At 36.0% G+C, this 21052-nt stretch overlaps 1 protein-coding gene across 5 annotated transcripts in view; it reads left to right on the forward strand.

Moving 5' to 3' along the window:
• The first annotated feature begins 2708 nt into the window (after nt 1–2708).
• The window catches only part of LOC145990877 (uncharacterized), a 42735-nt gene continuing 24391 nt past the window's right edge, over nt 2709–21052 (forward strand). For 4 of the 5 annotated variants that reach the window (XR_014441990.1, XM_083126334.1, XM_083126330.1 and 1 more), the window contains exons 1-3: nt 2709–2813; nt 11846–11979; nt 17117–17632. Coding sequence is in view for 4 of the 5 variants with exons in the window: in XM_083126334.1 (XP_082982460.1) it covers nt 11855–11979; nt 17117–17632 (641 nt within the window). In the remaining variant the exon portion in view is untranslated. Of the gene's footprint in view, nt 2883–11845; nt 11980–17116; nt 17633–21052 lie in introns of all 5 variants that reach the window. The other variant, XM_083126331.1, reaches the window with a different exon arrangement.

The raw sequence follows: 21052 nt of genomic DNA on the forward strand, positions 1-21052 counted from the left end.
CACACTGATTACAAGACGTCGATACATTACCACTATGCTCTGTCAAAAACCTATAATAATGAGGGTTGTGTGAGAGGGAGAGGGGTGACGGAAAGTAGAACATAAATAGTATTTTTTGAGTATTGAATTTTATATTTATACACATACAAGCCTACGAAAAGATTTATTGTGGTGCATCTGTGTGTGGGGGGGGGGGGGGAGAGGAACAGAAATATATTGGGAGAGATAGGACGAAGATGTGAAAGTTGTAGAAAATATTTTATTTGATATTCAGTAATAAAAACAATCAATAATAACTACCTTAAAAATGCCATATTTAATGTAAATTTATTTTATTTATATTACATTGTGTTGTTACACGAGGCATAATATAATGGCGCTCTTCCTCTGTGATTACTATAAGAAAGTTTCAACGCTAGTTCATAAAATAAACCCAAATTAGAGCTAAATAGGAAAGATGCCTCGATTTTCATTTCATATAACGGATTCTTTTTCGTTTTCTTGTGCCGTAATTCAACATTTTCGTGTATCTTTTGCATTCCTCTGGCGTGGAGCTGTTTGTTGAAGTTCAGTGTAGGATAACAAGGGGTTCCGGGTCGCATATCCGGTGGAGACACATAGTAGTTTGTATTTCACTTTAAACTGTAGGTCCAGGCCCGATTAGTCTATCTGCGACTAATCTAAGTCGACTTAGAATTCAGTAGGGAAATAACGTCGATCTAGTATTTTGGATTTTAGATGCGTTGAGACCACTAAAATTACCAATTCTTATAATAAGAAACCTGTCCTCATCTTTTCATTTTCAAAGAGAGAGAGAGAGAGAGAGAGTTAATTGTATAATCTTTCGTTGTTAATTTCAAAGAAGACTAATTCAAATAGTAACAATGAGGAACGAATAAATCTTACGAAAAGTTTTTGCCACCGTGAGGATTTGATCCTACGACCATTAGAGTGACAACTCAGTGCGAAAACCATTACCCCACGAGCTCCTTCCTTAATACGGCATGATTATAAGGGAAGACGAATTCGTACAATGTGAATTAGAAATGCCTCCATATAAACAACACACCCAAACGTTCTTTTGAAGGAAATTAAAGAAAGGTTGTATGAATGTCACAAAACATTTTAGCAAAATCTACTATATTTACGTAGAAGTCTTTTTCCATGGAGAGGCTACAGCTTCAAAATTTGAGTTTGTGATTGTGATTATTGTAATTGTAGGATACCCCATAGGTAAGTGAAGGCTCTAGTGTGCACTAGATTGGTTCATTTGTAGTGACGTGCTCAGGAATTTGTAAAGAGGTATGTGAATATAAAAGAGCGTTAGTGCTTCTTCATTTTTTAAACAGTGAACTCATATTTTAATATCAGCTGGGTTACGAAGGGTTACGAATTTAATCTATGTCTCTCTCTGTCCATCTCATTATCTCACTTAGGAACTAATTAGTATTGCAGGAGTCATATTAAAAAAAAATCACTGATAATGACGAGAAATTAGATTTACCGAAGAAATAGTTTTCATATTTTGTAACCCAAGGTGCGACAGCTCTCGAAGGGCTTACAGTCTCCCTCCCACAATCCTACCTAGAGGTGTGGAGATCTTCAACTGGTAACGAGGTGACGTGGGTCAGCACGTCGAACCCTCAGCCGTTATAGAAGATATCTGAAACCGAGTAACACCAGTCACTCGTAGCTCCTCAATTTCCTCACGATGGTGGGTTGTCACCGGTCCTATACACAGGCCGAGAACCCAGGCCGACTCGAATTCATGCCGTCCCGCAGTCGGAGTCCAAAGCGCAGCGCCTTAGACCGCACCGCCACGGAGGAGGAGAGTTTTAATATCTTGTTTCTTATACATGTCGACAATTCATTAATTCTATTACGCACCAAAAATTAGTGAAAAAAAATAGGCGATTCTATAAGAGATTCGAACCTTCGATCTTCACTAAACTAGGCCGCTATTTTTAACAATTTCCCACTTTCTCACTCAAAAAGCTTCGTTGAACGTTTGTCTTAAGAGTCGTTAGCAATCTTGCAAACCTTTTTAACCTATCTGCTGTCTATCACAAATTTATTTTACAACCTGGAATAAATTTTGAGGTCTGCAATTTAGAACTAGACTTTTGTGGTATGTAATTCTAGACCGTGTACTATAATAAATAAATCAAGGTCTACATATCTCATATTTTGTAAATGCGAAATGTCATTGTTACAAGTTACAAACGCTTTCTCATTCCACCGTTAGTTACAGATTTAGCCACAGGCATTTGCATTCCCCCACCCGCCAGCACGATGAGGTTCTGCGCAGGTTTCTTACCTTGTGGTTCCTCTATAGCAAATTGGTAGCCAGTGCAGCGCCAACTTAGCAGGCATACCTACCAGTAATCCAGTTCCGTGTGATGCGGGCTTAATATTACTCGGCTACTATTTTTTCCCTCGAGGATGTCTCTCGTGTCGAGAATCTACAATGGTGGTGTAATTTTTTGTCAACTGGTTCTCGAGATAATCGTGACCAAAATACCCACAAAACCCCATAAGCTTACATGGAAAATGCTCAGACCTTCGCCGGGGTAGGAGATTACCATAACGTGAAAATGACGTGTAGAATTCGAGATTTCTAGAGCTTCGCGAAATTTCGAACATTTCCCGTCCCGAATGTAGGGATTTTTTTCCCGTCCCGCACACCCCTTCCGGGCAAACATAGTAAAGATGTAAATACTGCAGTATTCTGTGTTTAAATAGTAAACAACAAATCTAATCTGTGCAACGCATCGTAAATAATCTGTGATCTGTGGCGGGGATTCGTCCGTAAGGTACTTTTTATATATTTTTTGCGGCGTGGGACAATAGAAAGCACGGCAAAATTTCAGTAACCACCAAAGGTCTGAAATTCCTTTATTTTCTTAATTTTCACATTGGTAATTACGTATTCTGCATTCCTAAGGATTCTTCAAGGTGGCATTTCGTTTTTTTCACGCAAATAATCTCAACTTTCGACATATCGAGTAATTCTTGTTTCTTCGTTTTCGCGAGTAATTCTTACACAGATAGCCCCACGAACCATTCACGGATAGCTTCACGAACCATTCACGGATAGCCTCACGAACCATTCATAATTAGCCCCACGAACCATGCACAGATAGCCCCATGAACCATTCACGGATAGCCCCACGGACCATTTCCAGTAAGGTTAGGTTAGGTAGGGTCACAGGTTACAATAGTTAAAAATTGGTTTAAAAAAAATATGCGTAGCCCCACACACCATTCTCGCATAGCCCCACAAACCATTTGTGGAAACGTACCTTCTTCAGTTACAAAAACACTTGTTTGGAAACACTGACAGGGATTGACCAGGATTACGTCATCACACACAGGCTACATCCACCTGGAAGTAAATGGATGCAAGAGCTTTCGTGCATCGGTCACACATTTATATCGAAAAATTGATGATTTACTTGCAAAATTGGTAACACTTTACTATACCGGAGACGGATTTCTTCAAATGTACAGGAGAAATTGCTTACGCAAATCATTTTCTGTAGCGTTGTTGATGTTCGGGAATGTAGTTTTGATTCATTTTAATGCGAATGCATGTGGTTTTCTACGAAAACCTATTTCCGACGTGCTATTGCTACTGCCGCCATTTGCTTTCTGCATGAGAGCACATTACGCTCTCGTATTGTCCGTATATGCTAAATTGAACGAAATGAGTGCTAATGGAACCTAACCTAACCTAGTAGGCATACCTCGTCCCCGTAATTGTTTGTGGGGCTATCGTGAATTTTTGGGCTAACGTCAATGGTTTTTGGGGCTACCCGTGGATGGTTTGTGGGAAATAACGAACAACAGTAAGTACTCTTTAATGTAAGAAATAGACATTATTTTTGTAAGAAATTCATTATTTCACCTAAAGAAATGTTCCGCAATGCAAAATAGTACGTTAGCAATGTAAAAAATTGCGAAATAAATCATTGATAGGTGTCTCCGGAATAGTAAAGTAGTTCCACAAAATTCAATGAACGATGCAAGAAAACACTTCCCCGAACTTCCACAATTATAAAGAAACTGCATTTTGGTAACAGTTTCATACATCGGAGATACATTTCTTCAATTTTACACAATAAACTACTTACGCAAATGAGTTTCTTCAAGGTTTACAACGTTCGTAGAGGTATTTTATAGTACCTTCTTTCATCGTGGAATATATTTGACCGGGAAATCTTGTATTTTTCTAGAGAAATATCTCGCCGACGCACAATTGCCATTGCTTTCATTTGCTTGCCCTACGACAACCGGTTGCTGCGTACGTTTGATGACGTAAGCCCGTCAGTATTTTAACCCCCCCTTTTTTTACTATGCTTGCCTAACGTAACCAAAGCTAACCTAACCTTATCGGAAATGGTTTGTGGAGCTATCCGTGAATAATGGTTCATGGGGCTATCTGTGAATGGTTTGTGGGGCTATCTGTGTATGGTTTGTGGGCTATCCGTGTATGGTTCGTGGGTCTATCCGTCAGCTACCCGTGCATAATGTATAATTTCCACCGGTGACGAACACCATAGTAGGTATTGTTCGGTGAAGAAGGTTGAAACACTGCATACTCAAAACGAGAGTCTAGATGTGCCTGCCATAATGTGTGTTCTGGAAGTGAAGAAAGGAATTAAAAAACCACTTAGAATGTGGAAAATTGCGTTTGTTTTCGTGTAAAAATCATAATGGCAACTTGAACTATGTTCTGCAATACACAATTGGTAAGTACGAACCATGCGAAGCACAAAATATGGGATTTTAATGTGTCTCCGATCTATGAAACTGGTACCGTAATTTCTCCTGTAAAATTGAAGAAATTCGTTTTGCGGATACGAAGATTTTACCAAAGAACTTTCTGGAACTCAAAACAGCACTAATTACTTTCACCAAGTTTCAAAATTACTTGCAGTGTTATGCGATACTTCATTAGAATGGATCAAGGGATCCCAGTTTCGATAACCGGTAGAGACATATTGGTTCGGATCCCACTCTATACTGTAGGTCCAGTCATAATTAGACCATCGGTGCACTAGAGTGTACTTAAAACAAAATTCCTTCTTATTAAGATTGCGAGGTATCAGTTCATTATATTGGAGACACTTTAAAATCGGATATTTTGTGTTTCGTATGGTTTGTACTTACCAATTGTGTATTGCGGGACATATTTGAAGGTGCCATTAAGGCTTTCACACAATTAGAAACATTTTTTACACTAAAATAAGCCATTTCTCGTAGTGTTACGGAACGCACGTCATGGTGCGAGCCCCACAAACCATTCACGGATAGCCCCAAAATCCATTTGGGATCGTATAACCATACACGAATAGCCCCAAAAACCATTCCCGGATAGCCCCACGGACCATTCACAGAAGGTTAGGTTAGGCAAACATAGTTAAAAAACAGCGTGGTTACGTTTTCGCTTAAATTGAAGCAACAGGAATTGATTTCTGGCTGAAATAGATTGAAAGATGAAAGAAAATACCTCGAAGAACTTCGACAATGCTACAGAAACTGATTTCTGTAAGTAGTTTCTCGTGTAAATTTGAAGAAAAGTGTCTCCGATATAACAAACTGTTACCGATTGCGAAAACCATTAGACTTTTACTTGCAGTTTAATTAATTAATTAATTACAAGTTTATCATCACTACATGTATGGGCCTCACCGATGGCGCAGTCATCGCCTTGCAATCAAAGGGTCCCGGGTTTGATACCCAGTGGAGGCTCATAGTGGTTTGGATCCTACTTTGGAGCAAATTGAGAATACCGGAAGCATCTTCAAATGCTTTTAAATTCGGCATACTCACTAATTTTGGCCTTGTAATATGAATCTGCAGTTAAAATTTGGGTAAATTTCCCGTATCCGGAAAACTCCGGAAACTCTCTATTTATGTCACTTTCCATATTCCTACTTACGTATTCTGCATTGAGAAAGATTGCTAAAGGTGGCATTTCACTTTTTTCATGGAAATAATCTATATTTTCAACGTATGAACTAAGTTTTGTTTGTTTCTTTTTCCCTTCGGTAACATGCTAAATGCCGGTCACAGTTTCACTACCGTAGTCAGCATGCAGTGTTTCCACCCCATTCCACCCAAAAATACCTATGTAGCCCCACAAACTATTGATGCGTAGCCCCACGAACCATTCATACATAGCCCCACGAACCATTCATACATAGCCCCACGAACCATTCATACATAGCCCCACGAACCATTTCCAGTAAGGTTAGGTTGGGTCACGTTTAGGTTAGAATAGTTAAAAATTGGTTTAGAAAAAAAAATGCGTAGCCCCACACACCATTCTTGCATAGCCCCACGAACCATTGCCACATAGCCCCACAAACCATTTGTGGAAACGTACCTTCTTCAGTTACAAAAACACGTGTTTGGAAAGACTGACCGGGATTACGTCATTACACACAGGTAACATCCGGCTGGAAGGAAATGGATGCAACAGCTTTCGTGCATCGGTCACACATTTATATCGAAAAATATGTGATTTACCAGCAAAATTCAATGAACAATGTGAGAGAACACTTCCCCGAACTTCCACAAGTCTAAACAAACTGCATTCGGTAAGTAATTTCTCCTGTAAATTTTAGAAATCCATTTTCCAGATATGGAAAATTTAACAAAATTTGGCAGTCACATCTAGAAATTGCAATGTAAGTTGAATAAAGTGGGTCCGTGAACAGAGAAAACACCCTTGATTTATGAAGAAAACAACTATTTTTTCTGCAATGATTAGCATTTCAAAACTATGTTTACGATCACCCTTAATTTTAACTATGCGGAACGAGTTTACAATACCGGACCACTCTCCAATTTCTATGAAATTTCGCCTACTCACTAATTGTGAACTCCTAATCACGAATCTGCATGTAATAATTGGCGGTCAAGTATGGAAATCGAGAAAAAAATGAAATAAACTATGTTTTCTTAATGTAACGTAACCCTACCATAAGAACAATAGCTCCACGGAAGACGCCATTTTCCCAACATGAAGAAATCAACAGGCAAGATAAGGTATAGTTCTCTTAGCTAAAATATTATTTTTTCTTTGTATTTATGCTAATGGAACCTAACCTAACAGGCCTAACCTAACCTCGTAGGCATTCCTCGTCTGTCGTCAACAAGATTGTTGTGCATAAAGGAAGACCATTAGCTAATTAATTGCGAAAGAAAGATGGTTCCGAATTGCTGTGTATGGACAATCACCGTGGTAAATCGCAAGGTTATTTTACAAGTTGTACACGTAAATGTACAATTTTAACAAGTGACCGCCAAATATGAACTACAGATACGTCATCAGGACACCGAAATTAGTAAGTAGGCGAAATTTTATAGAAATTGGAGAGTGGTCCGGTATTGTAAACTCATGCCAACTATGCTTTCCTAACCTAACCTAACATGAATGGTTCGTGGGGCAAACATGTTTTCCACCTTTATGCAAGATGCCATTTTCTCACATGCAAATCAACGCTCTCAGTTATTGCACAACACTTGAGCAATGTTGGTAGCAAGACCGTGGTGCAGAAAGGAAGACGTCTTCATATCGTTTCCATGTGAGTATATGGAGAATCATAGCGATAATTGAGAAGGTAATTTTAAAGTTTCTAGACATGACCGCCAAATTTTAACTGTAGATTCGTGATTATGAGGCCAAAATTAGTAAGTATGCTGAATTTGAAAGAATACTTCCGGTAGGTCCAGTCCCGATCAGCCTTCCTGTGCATAAAGTGGACTTAAAACACCAAATCAATCATATCCATTCTGTAAATTCCGTCGGCAAAGCAGCACCAAGCTTGAGTGTTAATCGGTGTAAATTTCTTTGTTCAGTAATATGCACACTGTTTATAGTTCCCTCTTGATCGACCCGAAACACTCGATTGCTCCACAACTCTACCGCTAGGCTTTCTCTTATACAGCGCTCTGTTCCACAGGTTGCTCCAGTTCTATAATAAACTACCCACAAACATCGACATGTTTGCCCCTGAAAGTATTTTCCGATCTTCTCTAAGAATGAATATGTAAGTCTTTTGTTTGTTTCCTTGTTTATGTCTTGTCATGTTTATATTTACCTTTTTTGTTTTTCCCTAAAACCATCTTGACTTGTTCTTGTTGATTTATTACAGTTTTCAGTGTAAAATGGCCTTACAAGTGCTGTATCTGAAACTTGGAATAAATAAATAAATAAACATTTAAAAAGCATTCTTAACCCTTCAGTCGTGAAATTGTTGTTACATGTCTGGCCCAGTTGTGCCTGTCAAGCACCAAAAAATTAAATTAAATTAGGAACATATAAAAACTTTTGTAAATAAAATAGCTATTTGTTTGAACAAATACGTGTATTACTAATTGGTACATAATTTTGGAAACATGAAAATCATGATTTTTAAGTTGATGTGGTAAATTGCGGAAAAGTCTGTCTTGTGATGAATGGTGAAAAATGCAGTAAAATGGTAAGTGACAAAAAAGGTAGTTAAGCAGAAAATGAACATTGCAGTGAAGTGAGAAAAGATGAAAAAGACAAGGAAGTTGAAAGTGATTATGAGTTAAGTTAATGAAAAACAAAAAGAACCATCGGTACGAACACCCGATAGAATAAGGAGTGTTCCGGGCAAACTTAAAGATGATTTTTTATTGTAATATGAGAAAATGCAACAAATATTGTAAATGTTAAACCTAAGGAACCAGGTCTTACACCCAATAGTTTCTCTCAAATGAAGAGAGATGCAATATTGTGCATCTAAACATTCCAGGTATTACAGGCAACGTGTTAGATATAGAAATGCTCCTAACCGATGAATGTTTAGATGCACATGTACTGTGTGTTACTGAGCACTGACTGTCCAAAGATGAAATTACTTACCTTCAAATTCCAAATTTTGGTAACACTTTACTATACCGGAGACGGATTTCTTCAAATTTACGTACTTATGCAAATCATTTTCTGTAGCGTTGTTGATGTTCGTGAATATAGTTTTGATCCATTTTAATGCGAATGCATGTGGTTTTCTACAAAAATCTATTTCCGACGTGCTATTGCTGTTGCCGCCATTTGCTTTCTGCACGAGAGCACAATACGCTCTCGTATTGTCCGTATATGCTAAATTGAACGAAAGGAGTGCTAATGGAACCTAACCTAACAGGCCTAACCTAACCTAGTAGGCATACCTCGTCCCTGTGATGGTTCGTGGGGCTATAGTGAATTTTTGGGCTAACGTCAATGGTTTTTGGAGCTACCCGTGGATGGTTTGTTGGAAATAATGAACAAGAAATAGACATTATTTTCGTTAGAAATTCATTATTTCACCTAAAGAAATGTTCCACAATACAGAATAGTACGTTAGCAATGTAAAAAATTGCGAAATAAATCATTGATAGGTGTCTCCGGTATAGTAAAGTAGTACCCAAATTTTCACCTAGCTAGTTTCTCATCAAGGTCTAATAAAACGAGGCGGAACAGGCATATTTACAAAAAATTATATAATTGCCAAACAAATTGTCCCCAATACTGTGAAACCTATAGAAAAGCATTTTGAAGTTAGTGTTGTACGTCTTGCACAGTATAATTTAATAATAGTATGTTGCTACAGAACACGTGATGCAGACTATACAATATTCATAAAAAATCTGTCAGTATTATTAGATGAATTCAAGTTATACATGTGGAATTGTGGTATGTGGGGACCTAAACATTGATTTTCTAATAAATACAGGATGGAAACTACACTTTGAAGCCACAATAAACACTTTCGGCCTAAAGCAAATTGTAACCACCACGTGCATAACGGTTGACACACACTCCCTCATAGACCACATGCTAATAAGTGTACACTCAAAAGAGTTTCAATGTGAAAACATATCAGTCCACTTCTCCAACCATGAAGCACAATTTTTGTCTCACATGTAAAAGAGAAGCTACTGAATATCATAGAAAGCCACTAAAAATGCAGAAACGTAAATATGATGAAGATTGTATACTCATGTTTATTGTAAAACTAAACTGCAAAAATTGGGAAGATATTTATAATTTACCTTCCACAAACGAAAATTTTTATCTGTTTCTGAACAAAATTATCTTGTTACACAATGAATGTTTTCCACCTAAACAAGTAAACATAACCACTGGGTGTAAACCATGGGTCACAAACGGAATTAGAATCTCAAGTAGAAAACTAAAAATGCTCCAGTCTGAAAGTAAGGTGAACCCCAATCCATCTTTTCTGAAATATTACAAGAGGTATAAGCAAATATATAACAATGTACTGCACCAAGCAAAAATTAATCATAATGACCGTAAAATCAATAATTCAAACAATAAATGTAAGGTATAAGCAAATATATAACAATGTACTGCACCCAGCAAAAATTAATCATAATGACCATAAAATCAATAATTCAAACAATAAACGTAAAACAATGTGGGAAATTATAAGAAATGCATCAACAAAGCACCAATCTTTACGTAATAATATGGTGATATGCATTAATGAAAAAGAAGTCCAACATCCCCCTAATGTTGCAAATACTTTCAATGAGTATTTTGTAAATGCAGTTCCAAATAGAAGGAATGGGTTTATGGCTGCTCCAGAACAATGTTCTACACACACAACAGTAAATGACAAATCCTTGTTGATTTCTCCTATTACTGCACAGGAATTAAAGATAATCTTCAGGCGTATAGAAAACAAACGATCTTCTGGCATTGATGAAATACCAGATTTCCTAATTAAGAAATGTTATAGTTCCGTATGTCAACCATTACTACATATAATAAACAATTCCACTGAACAGGGTATTTTCCCAGACAGAATAAGACACAATTTTTGGCTATGTATTTTGTATTTGTATGTGTAAAATCTGTTAATGTAGTATTGTATTGTAATGTAAGTATTGACATGTCCTATATTACCATGTACTGTCATTTGTACACACCGGTAGTCCTTGGACGCAAATAAACTAAACTTCCTGTTAAGTTCCTTTTGTTTAGTTGTGCTTTCTTCATGCTACGCATGCATTTTTTACATGGTTCGATTTCTATTTATGTCTTGACACATACTTTGGAGCTATAGCAATTACTTCTTGTATGTAGTTCAACGTATTGTAGTTTTAAAATTTGTGAACAAATACTATAGCGAAAATAATTGTAATTCCAGAAACTCTATCATTCTTGTAACAATAATTTCTTGCTGGCTAGATCCTATATACTGACGATGATCAATGCTGTTAACGTACTGAGCCATTTATTGCTGGCACTATTCCCTTGTTAGTGCAGTGGAAAATCCATCGCTCATTTTTGCACTGCAAGTTGCGTCTTGCACAGCAATTAATGACATATTGGTGTCTCTTATACCATGGACATCCACAGGATTTGTTCCGGGGGTGACGCAAACGAGGAATTTTTTTTCAGTGGTGCAGCAAATGAGGCATGTTTCTCCCCAAAATAGCGATGCAGCTAAAAACACGTAGCTGTTAACAGGAATATATTCAGATATGTCAGTTAGTTATTTGGATATCTGAATTATTCAGATACTAATTAAATAAATTACGCAGATATCTATAATCTACAGTCTAGATAATCTGTATCTCCATGTAATAGACTGTCTTTATGAACCTCCTGCAAAATTAAGGGTTATTATCGATTTTTTCTGACGCTGTTGCCACATTCAAAATTCTCCTCAAAATGCTGAGAAAAAAATGTAGCTGTAGCGAATATATATATGTATAGTATTGTGCTGTTTCTGTTACATTTAGTTCATTGTGCTTACATCATGTCCATGTGACCAATGTCTGTTTTTTTTATTTTCAGTTCGTTAATATGAATGATGAAGGAAAAGAGATGCCAAATATTGAAATCTTAGAAAAATTTGAAGCTGTGTCAAATGAATTGTTCACCGAAATATCAAAGATTACTTCTTGTGTCAAGACTGCCGATTCAGATTGGTAAGTTAGTGCATCAAGACTTCCCATATTTTGCTACATAGTGTTTTTAATTTGCTTTCTGATAAACATTTTTGTTCAAAAATATAAAATAGAAATTATTTAAGTATTTTGAACATGTAGACAGCAGTTTTTTAGTTTTGAATTTCCAGCATCTAAATAAAAATCAACAGAATTTTCCTTGAATGTACTGATTAGGAAACAGTGAGAAAGTACTCTTGTATGATGATCATATGCATCTGTCACTCTGTATATCAACCCATGTCTACTGCGAAGATCTGAGAAAGAACTCTCAGTGTCATCAAGCCAGATGGGTAGGTGTACTGATGGACTTATCAAATAATAACTTATGCAACAAAAGTAAGCTTTGCCAGGTTTATTACTCAATTTATCTAATGCTACAAAAATCGGCGACATATCTGTAAACGTCTTTATGAATACAATGTCATATGATTGTAAGATACAAGACATGCTTTCGGTGGTCAATTATCACAGAACAAACATGCAGTTACTCAGATATAACAAAATGACACAGAAAAGTCACACACAAAAAAAATCTGCACAATGTCAAAATGAAGGGCAAAGCTCAATGGTCGAAAATGTGGTCAGTGGAAATAAGTGTTCATTATCACTTTTATCAGAATTCATATTGCATATTTATTCCGGAGGTAAAATAGTCCCCTGTTCGGATCTCGTGGGGACTACTTTGGGAGGTCCCTGGACTAAGGATAAGATCTACATTAGGAATAAGGATATTAAATTAGGCACCTGGAATGTTCTGAGTCTTTACCGGCCTGGGGCATTTCAGTGTACAGTTAATGAGATAGTTAAGTATAAATTAGATGTAGCAGCTGTCCAGGAAGTTAGGTGGCCAGGAGAAGGGAATTGTAAAACTAAAATTTAAACTTTTTTCTATGGTGGTACTGAAAATCATAATTTTGGAACAGGCTTTTTCATAAATAATAGAATTATCTCGGCTCTTAAAACAGTAGAATTTATTAATGATAGGATATCATATGCAGTTTTACAGGGTAGATGGTGTAAAATTATTTTAATAAACATACATGCACCAACGGAAGATAAAGATGATAATACTAAAGATGATTTGTATACAGAGTTAGAACAAGTCTTTGATAAATTTTCTCAGTATGATATGAAAATTCTGTTAGGTGACTGTAATGCACAGATTGGCAAAGAAGAGACATTTAAACCCACAATTGGTAAAGAAAGTCTTCATGAATTAAGTAATGATAATGGTATAAGATTGATTACTTTTGCAACCTCAAAGAATTTAATTGTGAAAAGTACCACTTTTACGTTCGTACACATAGAGGTGCTGACTGTGCCAGTGACCATTATTTAGTAATTGCTAAATTACAGTGATAAATCATAAGCAACAAAATCTAAAAGTTATAAAATTTGATACAGGAAAGTTTACTGATGAAAGAATTAAGAAAGATTACCAAATTAAACTGTCAAATAGATTTGATGTTTTGCAACATTTAAATGATGATGAAAATATAAATGAAATAGACGTAAATAAGAATTGGGAGCACATACGTAATGCAATAGAATCAGCAGCTAAAGAAAGTATAGGATACCATAAACCGAGAAAAAGTAAGCCATGGTTTGATAATGAATGTCATAATCTAATAGAAATAAGAAATCAGGCTAGACTTAGGTGGTTAAATAACTCTGATGATACAAATCTAAACAATTATAATATACTGCTGGACAAAATAAACCGGACCCTTGCATTTTTGTGATAACGCATAATTGTGATAACGCATAAATTCTGATTCCAAGGCTAACTAAATGTTGCAGAAACGGAATTAAGTACGAATGCATAAACAAAGTCCAGACCTATGAATAGTGCATATGGTAATACCACATGATCTGCCAAACATTCTGTAATACATTGCAATTCAGATGTCAAATATTAAGGTGTCCGGTTTTTTTTGTCCAGCAGTATAGAATAAAGCGAGAAGTTAACTGCACGTTTATAAGTAAAAAAAGAGATTACCTAAAAAACAAAATTAACGAAATTGAAACAAACAGCAAAAATAAAAATATCAGAGATTTATATAAAGGTGTAAATGAGTTTAGAAAGGGGTGGCAACCTAATGTAAACTTGATAAAAGATAAAGACGGTGATTTTCTAGCTGACCCAAGTGATATTCTAAATAGATGGAAGAACTACTTTCATGACCTTTTAAATGTCCATGTAGGAGATGAATCAGAAGTAAATGAAGTCCACACAGCAGAACCTTTAGTTCCAGAACCTAACTTGACTGAAGTTAAAGATGCTATTAAAAGGCTAAAGATTTAATTGATTTAATACCAGCTGAGTTAATTAAATATGGTGGAAATTCATTAATATGTCAAATTCATAAATTAATTTGTTTAATATGGAATAAAAAAGAAATCCCTCAACAGTGGAAAGCATCCATAATTGTTCCTGTGTTTAAAAAAGGTGATAAAATGAACTGCAATAATTAACGTGGAATTTCTCTACTCTCAACAACATATAAAATATTATCTAACATTCTTATAACAAGACTAACCCCATATGCTAATAAAATTATATGTGGATTTAAACGTAACAGATCAACTACAGATCAAATTTTACACATCAGACAGACACTTGAAAAAAGTGGGAATATAATCAAAATGTCCATCAGCTATTCATTGATTTCAAAAAAGCATATGATTCGGTCAAAAGAGATAAATTATATAATATATTAGTAGAGTTTGGAATACCTAAGAAGCTTGTTAGTATGATAAAAATATGTACCAGTGAAACAGAAAGTAAAATTCGTGTGGGTATTAATATGTCTGACAAATTTACAATTCATGATGGGTTAAAACAAGAAGTTGCATTATCTCCATTGCTCTTTAATTTTGCCTTAGAATATGCTGTTAGGAAGGTAAAAGAAACTAAAGAAGGACTAAAATTAAATGGTGTGACTCAGTTGTTAGCATATGCAGATGATGTAGACTTACTGGGGGATGATGTGAATACAATTAAGAATAATGCTAAAATATTATTCAAAACTGCTAGAGAGATAGGTTTGTAAGTTAACAAAGAGAAAACTAAATATATGCTTACAGGCCGAAACCAAGTGTTAGGTAATAATCAAAATCTAATTATTGATAACAACTCGTTTGAACCAGTTTCCAAATTCAAATACTTAGGAGTAATATTAACAAATGAAAATTATATTAATGAAGAAATAAAAAGTAGGCTTAATTCAGGAAATGCATGTTACTTCTCTCTTCATAAACTTTTGTCTTCTCGTTTAATATCTAAGAAACTAAAAGTTAAAATATACAAAACAGTAATTTTGCCTGTAATATTATATGGATGTGAAACTTGGTCCCTTACATTGAAAGACGAACATAAATTGAGAGTATTTGAAAATAAGATCCTTAGGAAAATCTTTGGACCTAAAAGGGATGAGGAGACAGGTGAGTGGAGAAGGTTACATAATTTAGAACTACATAATTTGTATTCATGTCCAGATATTATTAGAATAATTAAATCAAGAAGACTTAGGTGGGCAGGCCATGTGGCACGAATGGGAGAGGAAAGAGGAGTTTACAGGATTCTTGTTGGGAAACCTGATGGTAAGAGACCTGTAGGAAGGCCAAGACGAAGATAGAGGGACAACGTTGAGACAACGTTGAGATGGACCTAAGGGAAATCGGTAGGGATGGAAAAGAGTATATAGATCTTGCTCAAGATAGGGAAAGATGGAAGGCCTGTGTTGCTGCAGCCATGAACCTTCGGGTTTAAGAAGGCTAGGGAGTTAGTTAGTTAGTTAGTTATCAGAATCCATATTTGATAATTCACTTCCACTTCTAACTTCTTTAAGTGTGGCAAGGATATTTCCATCTAAAACATGGATTGTCAAATCTGATTCTCCCACCAGGTTCCATACCGAAAGACTTACGTAAAGGGTGTTGCGTGGTCCTTGGGACCCACGAGTGCCTATTGCTCCAAAACCACAATGCAGCGAGGAAGGTGCCACTGGGGGTTACGTGATATTCCAAAATATGAAGCTACTAAAAAGGAGAGGGAAGTGCGTGTTATTGCTTCTGATAACGAGACTATGCCACATCTGTTAAGGGGTTAATGCTTTGATGTCACCGTAAGCATGAGTGTGAAATTTCATACATTTAAAAACAGTTCTTGTCCATTTCTGAGAAATTACTAAAGATAGGAATATAAAATTCAGTGGACAGAAACATATTAACATATCATGATATAAAGCACCTTTGGTTGTCTGTGGGAACGTTCCAAAAGTTGGGCATCTTTGTTGCCATGTAATGAAGAGGTCTCAGCTGAGACACACAGTGGGGTTTGCATCTCAGTTTAAACTGTAGGTCCAGTCCTGATTGGCCATTATGTGCATAAAGTGGACTTAAAAACAAAACTCAACAACTCAATGTTCCATAAGTCATATTAGTTTAACTTGTTAGGCATGTTTTTCCAGTTGAACATTCCTTGAAGCTCATGAAGTTTGTGAAGTTCCTTATGGCATTTGGAAAATAACTTCTCATGCAATCTGTGTAGTTTGCTCTTGTATGAACTGTGCAAAGCAGGATACTGATTGAAAATTGTCTGCCACAAAGGTCATCCCGATATTAATGCCTCATGTGCTGTAAAAATTATGTGAAGTAGGAACAATTGGAAAGTTTGCATGAAAATAAATACACATGTTGGGTAGCTATTAAGGCTATTCAAAATATTGTCCTTTGTTGTTATTTTTTCTCCCAAGAAGTATTAGACTTTGCATGTTTGTAAGAATGTACCACTGCTACGTAATACATTTCTCATTCACTTTGGTGCATTGCGGTAGTCACAGGGGTATGCCGAATGCCAATTTAGGGGGGGGGGGGGAGAGGGTTGCACCAAAATTTTGAAAAGCATGCACTTGAATAGTTTCCATCCTCAGAGGCTGCACATTCATGAGAGACTCTATACACTAAAGGTTAAACCAATATGATTTGCTTCTTTTTATGGGTTACTTTTACAAGTAATTATTGTTATCTTTATACTAAGTATACTATTGTACTTGGTAAACAAAATTCATGTCATCTTGCCCATCTCTATATAGATATGTCTTTTTATTTTTAGTAATGAATTACCAGATTTCAGTTTGAAATCAGAACATGGGGCATCTAGTGAACATTGCATGCTGCTAGAAAACAGAAATATCAAAACAATCGACACACTGCCAACTACAGCTAAAGAAATTTTGGTAGCAAATGCAGAAGACGAGAGCATGAAGTCGTTCAAGAATGAGTCAAAGGAATTTGATTTGGCTGTGGATGATCCTTTAGAAGACAACAAGAACTTGACGTGTGATAGAGAAAAAAGTGTATTAATTCCCCATTTGAAAGAGCCTCATTCTGAACTGAAATTCGAAGCCCAAGAATTTGCAACAACTTGGAAGATAGAACATGAACTCACATCTGAAACATCCTTAGGACACTCTGTTAAATCTCAGCAAGATGTAGTGGAGAATGAAATTAACAGAGAATATGTAGATAATGCTTATACTATTAAGAGTGAAGAAATTTTCATTGAAGATAAACCTATCGAGCTTTCTGGTTTGAATACTGAAGAAGATTTTGAAACTCCATGTCTGAGGTATGTATTTTTTATAACACACATTAGAACTTAGCCTAATAATAGACATAAAATTATACAGGGTGTACATAAAGTCTGATAACACATTGTAAAGAAACTATTACTGTTACTAGGAGTAAAGTTGATAGTTTTTTGGTATTGCATAGTTTTTTTTTTGTTTTGCAGTTGTTCCCTGTAGTTTGATTTCTTGCTGTTAGATAAAAAATGAAAGTTAAAAATTGTACTTACGTATGTGAGTATAGTGCTCTTATTGTAGAACGACGTTTCAGAGATTGACTATCTCTTTCCTCAGGTTCGTATAAAAACTAAGTACTTGGCATAGTACTGCATCAAAAATGTAATATGAGGATTGTGGTTAAGGGTTGGTTAGGATACATTTAAAATATTAAGTTTTTGCTATTAGAAGTACGTAAAAAACAAAGCCGTTCCCTAATAAAACTTGTACAGTAGACCTATTCACAGGTAAAAAAGTTAAAAAAGTTAAAAATCTAAAAAACCTGCATAAATCAATGCAACCTGCAGGTTTGGCCTTTCCTACCCAACTGTGCTTATCTATCCACATGAAGGTCAATTCTCAACGAATATTTCCCCTCCCCTTAATTTTCTCGTTTCCCCTTATTACGTCACAAATCCAACGTGAATTCTCGTTCCTCTCTTGCAGCTTGCATAACTTCCGGAGTGACGTGGAAACCGATATTGGGTTCAATCTTCCAGGCTTTATCCCATTTTTTGAGGAAATTGATCCACCCTTCTTCCAAATTTCCTTCGTCCCTATTAAGATTATTCTTCCCCCCCCTACAAATACTCGCTGTTTCATACACGTTTCTTCCTAATTTCCTCCCCTCTTTTCTGATTATATCTTTTTTTGCGATTCTATGCCCACTTTCCAAAATGTGTTCTGAGAGACCCGTTTTGGGAACTTTTTCCCTTATGTCTTTTTCATGCTCGCTCCATCTTTTACCCATATTTCGGCCCGTCTGTCCTATGTACTCCTTCCCGCATTGGCATTCTATTCGATAAACCCCCTTCTGTTTTTCCGGTATTTCCCTAGTTGTCTTTCCTTTCTTATAATCGGTGAAGTATTTTTCTACATTCTTTGGTGCTTTCATCCCGCAAACGATTCCAAAATCTCTCGTTATTTTTCCGATTTTTTCCGATACGGATTGATGGTAAGGGATGCCAACGTACTTTACCCTCCTATTTTTGATTTTTTCCCCTTCTTTTTGATCCCCTTCTTTCCTAATAATTTTCCGTGCTCTCTCCGCTATCTTATCCATTTCTCTATTTGTGTATCCGTTTTTTAATCCTGTTTTTCTTATCCACCGAATTTCGTTGTCTTTTTCTTTTTCATTATTGCATAGTCTACCGGCCCTAATAAAAAAGTTAAGGAATACGTTTTTCTTTGTTATTTCGGGGTGCGCCGATTCCTTGTTAATATATAAGTTCCCCGATAGGGGTTTATGATGTACTCCTGTTCTAATCCTATTCCCTTCTTTCAAGATACTAAGATCCAGGAAATTGATTTTTCCATCGCTTAAGTTTTCCCTAGTGAAGTTTATTCTTTCGTCTTGTTTTTCTAATTCTTCAAAAACCTTGTTCAGTGCTACCCCCTTTCCTATAATCAAGATATCATCAACGTATCTCCCATAATATTTAATACCCATTCCTGTTTTTTCCAAAGCTGCCTTCTCAATGAAGTGCATAAAAATGCTCGCTACTATACCCGAAATGGGGTTTCCCATCGCCAAGCCTTCTTTTTGTCTATAAATACTGTCATTGACATAGAAAAAGTTATATTCCGTTACAAGATTATACCATCGTACATATTCCCAAGCAGTTAGGATGTCTATTCCTTTTTCTAACAGCCACCTTAGTAAACAATCTCCCGCCCGCCCCCTCGGTACACTTGGGTATAAGTTAACAACATCAAAACTACTTATTGTATCCTCGTCATCAATTTCCAGATTTTCTATACATTCTTTAACTTCTACGGCATTCCTAACGCTATATTGGGTGTTCTCATTTACCTTCCTTATTCTTTTTACCAGCATTTTTGCTAGCCCATATCCCGGATGTTCGTATGTTGGTATAATAGGCCTAAGTGGTATGCCTTGTTTGTGTGTCTTAGGTATTCCAAAAGCAATTGGTATGTTGCCAACTTTAATTTCCTTAATAAGGATTTTCTTTTCGCTTGTGCCCAATGTAATGCTTGTCTCTACCCCTTTTTTGATCTCTCTTCTAATCTTATTAATAGGGTCTTTCTCTATTTTCTCAAAATCGTTACCTTTAAAGCTATCTTCTAATTTTTGGTGATATTCCTCTCTGTCCATGATAACCATCTTGTTTTCTTTATCAGACCTAATTAGAAATACGTTATTCGCCTTCACCCATTTTCTTACATTTTTTAAATCGCATCTTAGGTTTTCGTTTACTTTCTCTTTCCGTGTTCTATCTCCCCCTTTCATGTTCGTTTCCTTTTTAATTTCTTTTTGCAAGTGTTGTTCTACAATATTACGTATCCTTTGTCTAACCTCAGTTTTATCCTCCCTTTCGTCAATAGTTGTTACGATCGTTTCTACTGCTATTATGAATTCCTCTTTTTCAAGTTTCTCTACCCCTATTGCAAATTTCTGCCCCTTGTTCATAATCCTAATCAACTCTTTTGGTGGTTTGTGGGTGGTTAAATTTAAAATGTTCTCATTATTTCCCCACTCCTCTGTTTTTTGTTTCTTATTCTCTAGATTATCCTTCCTATTCAATTTTAATTTCATCAATTTCCTCTCTATAGTATTACTATCCCTAAATTTGGCTTTTTCCACAGCTCTAAAGTGTCTCTCTTCAATGCGGTTCCACGTCACTTCGTCTAGTTCCCCACTAACTTCCAAATGTAATCTATAGCATTCCTTATTAAGACGTTCGACTTGTCCATGTGCTTCCTTAAAACATTTCCCTAGTATTTTAAACTGTATTTCTTGTTTTTGTTCAATCATGCCTACACTCAACGGTACGGGGAGAAAAGTGCGTGCACTAGAAAATAAGAGGATTAAGTTGAATAAGGGTTTAATCAGGATTAGATTTTTAAAACAATGCAGGAAAATGGGGGTTTTACCAAACTTTTTAAAATGGGGGTATAAACCGTTGAGTGTAGGCATGATTGAACAAAAACAAGAAATACAGTTTAAAATACTAGGGAAATGTTTTAAGGAAGCACATGGACAAGTCGAACGTCTTAATAAGGAATGCTATAGATTACATTTGGAAGTTAGTGGGGAACTAGACGAAGTGACGTGGAACCGCATTGAAGAGAGACACTTTAGAGCTGTGGAAAAAGCCAAATTTAGGGATAGTAATACTATAGAGAGGAAATTGATGAAATTAAAATTGAATAGGAAGGATAATCTAGAGAATAAGAAACAAAAA

Source organism: Lepisma saccharinum, chromosome 8 (assembly GCF_977018435.1).
Source record: "Lepisma saccharinum chromosome 8, izLepSacc3.1, whole genome shotgun sequence".
Lineage (NCBI taxonomy): Eukaryota > Metazoa > Arthropoda > Insecta > Zygentoma > Lepismatidae > Lepisma > Lepisma saccharinum.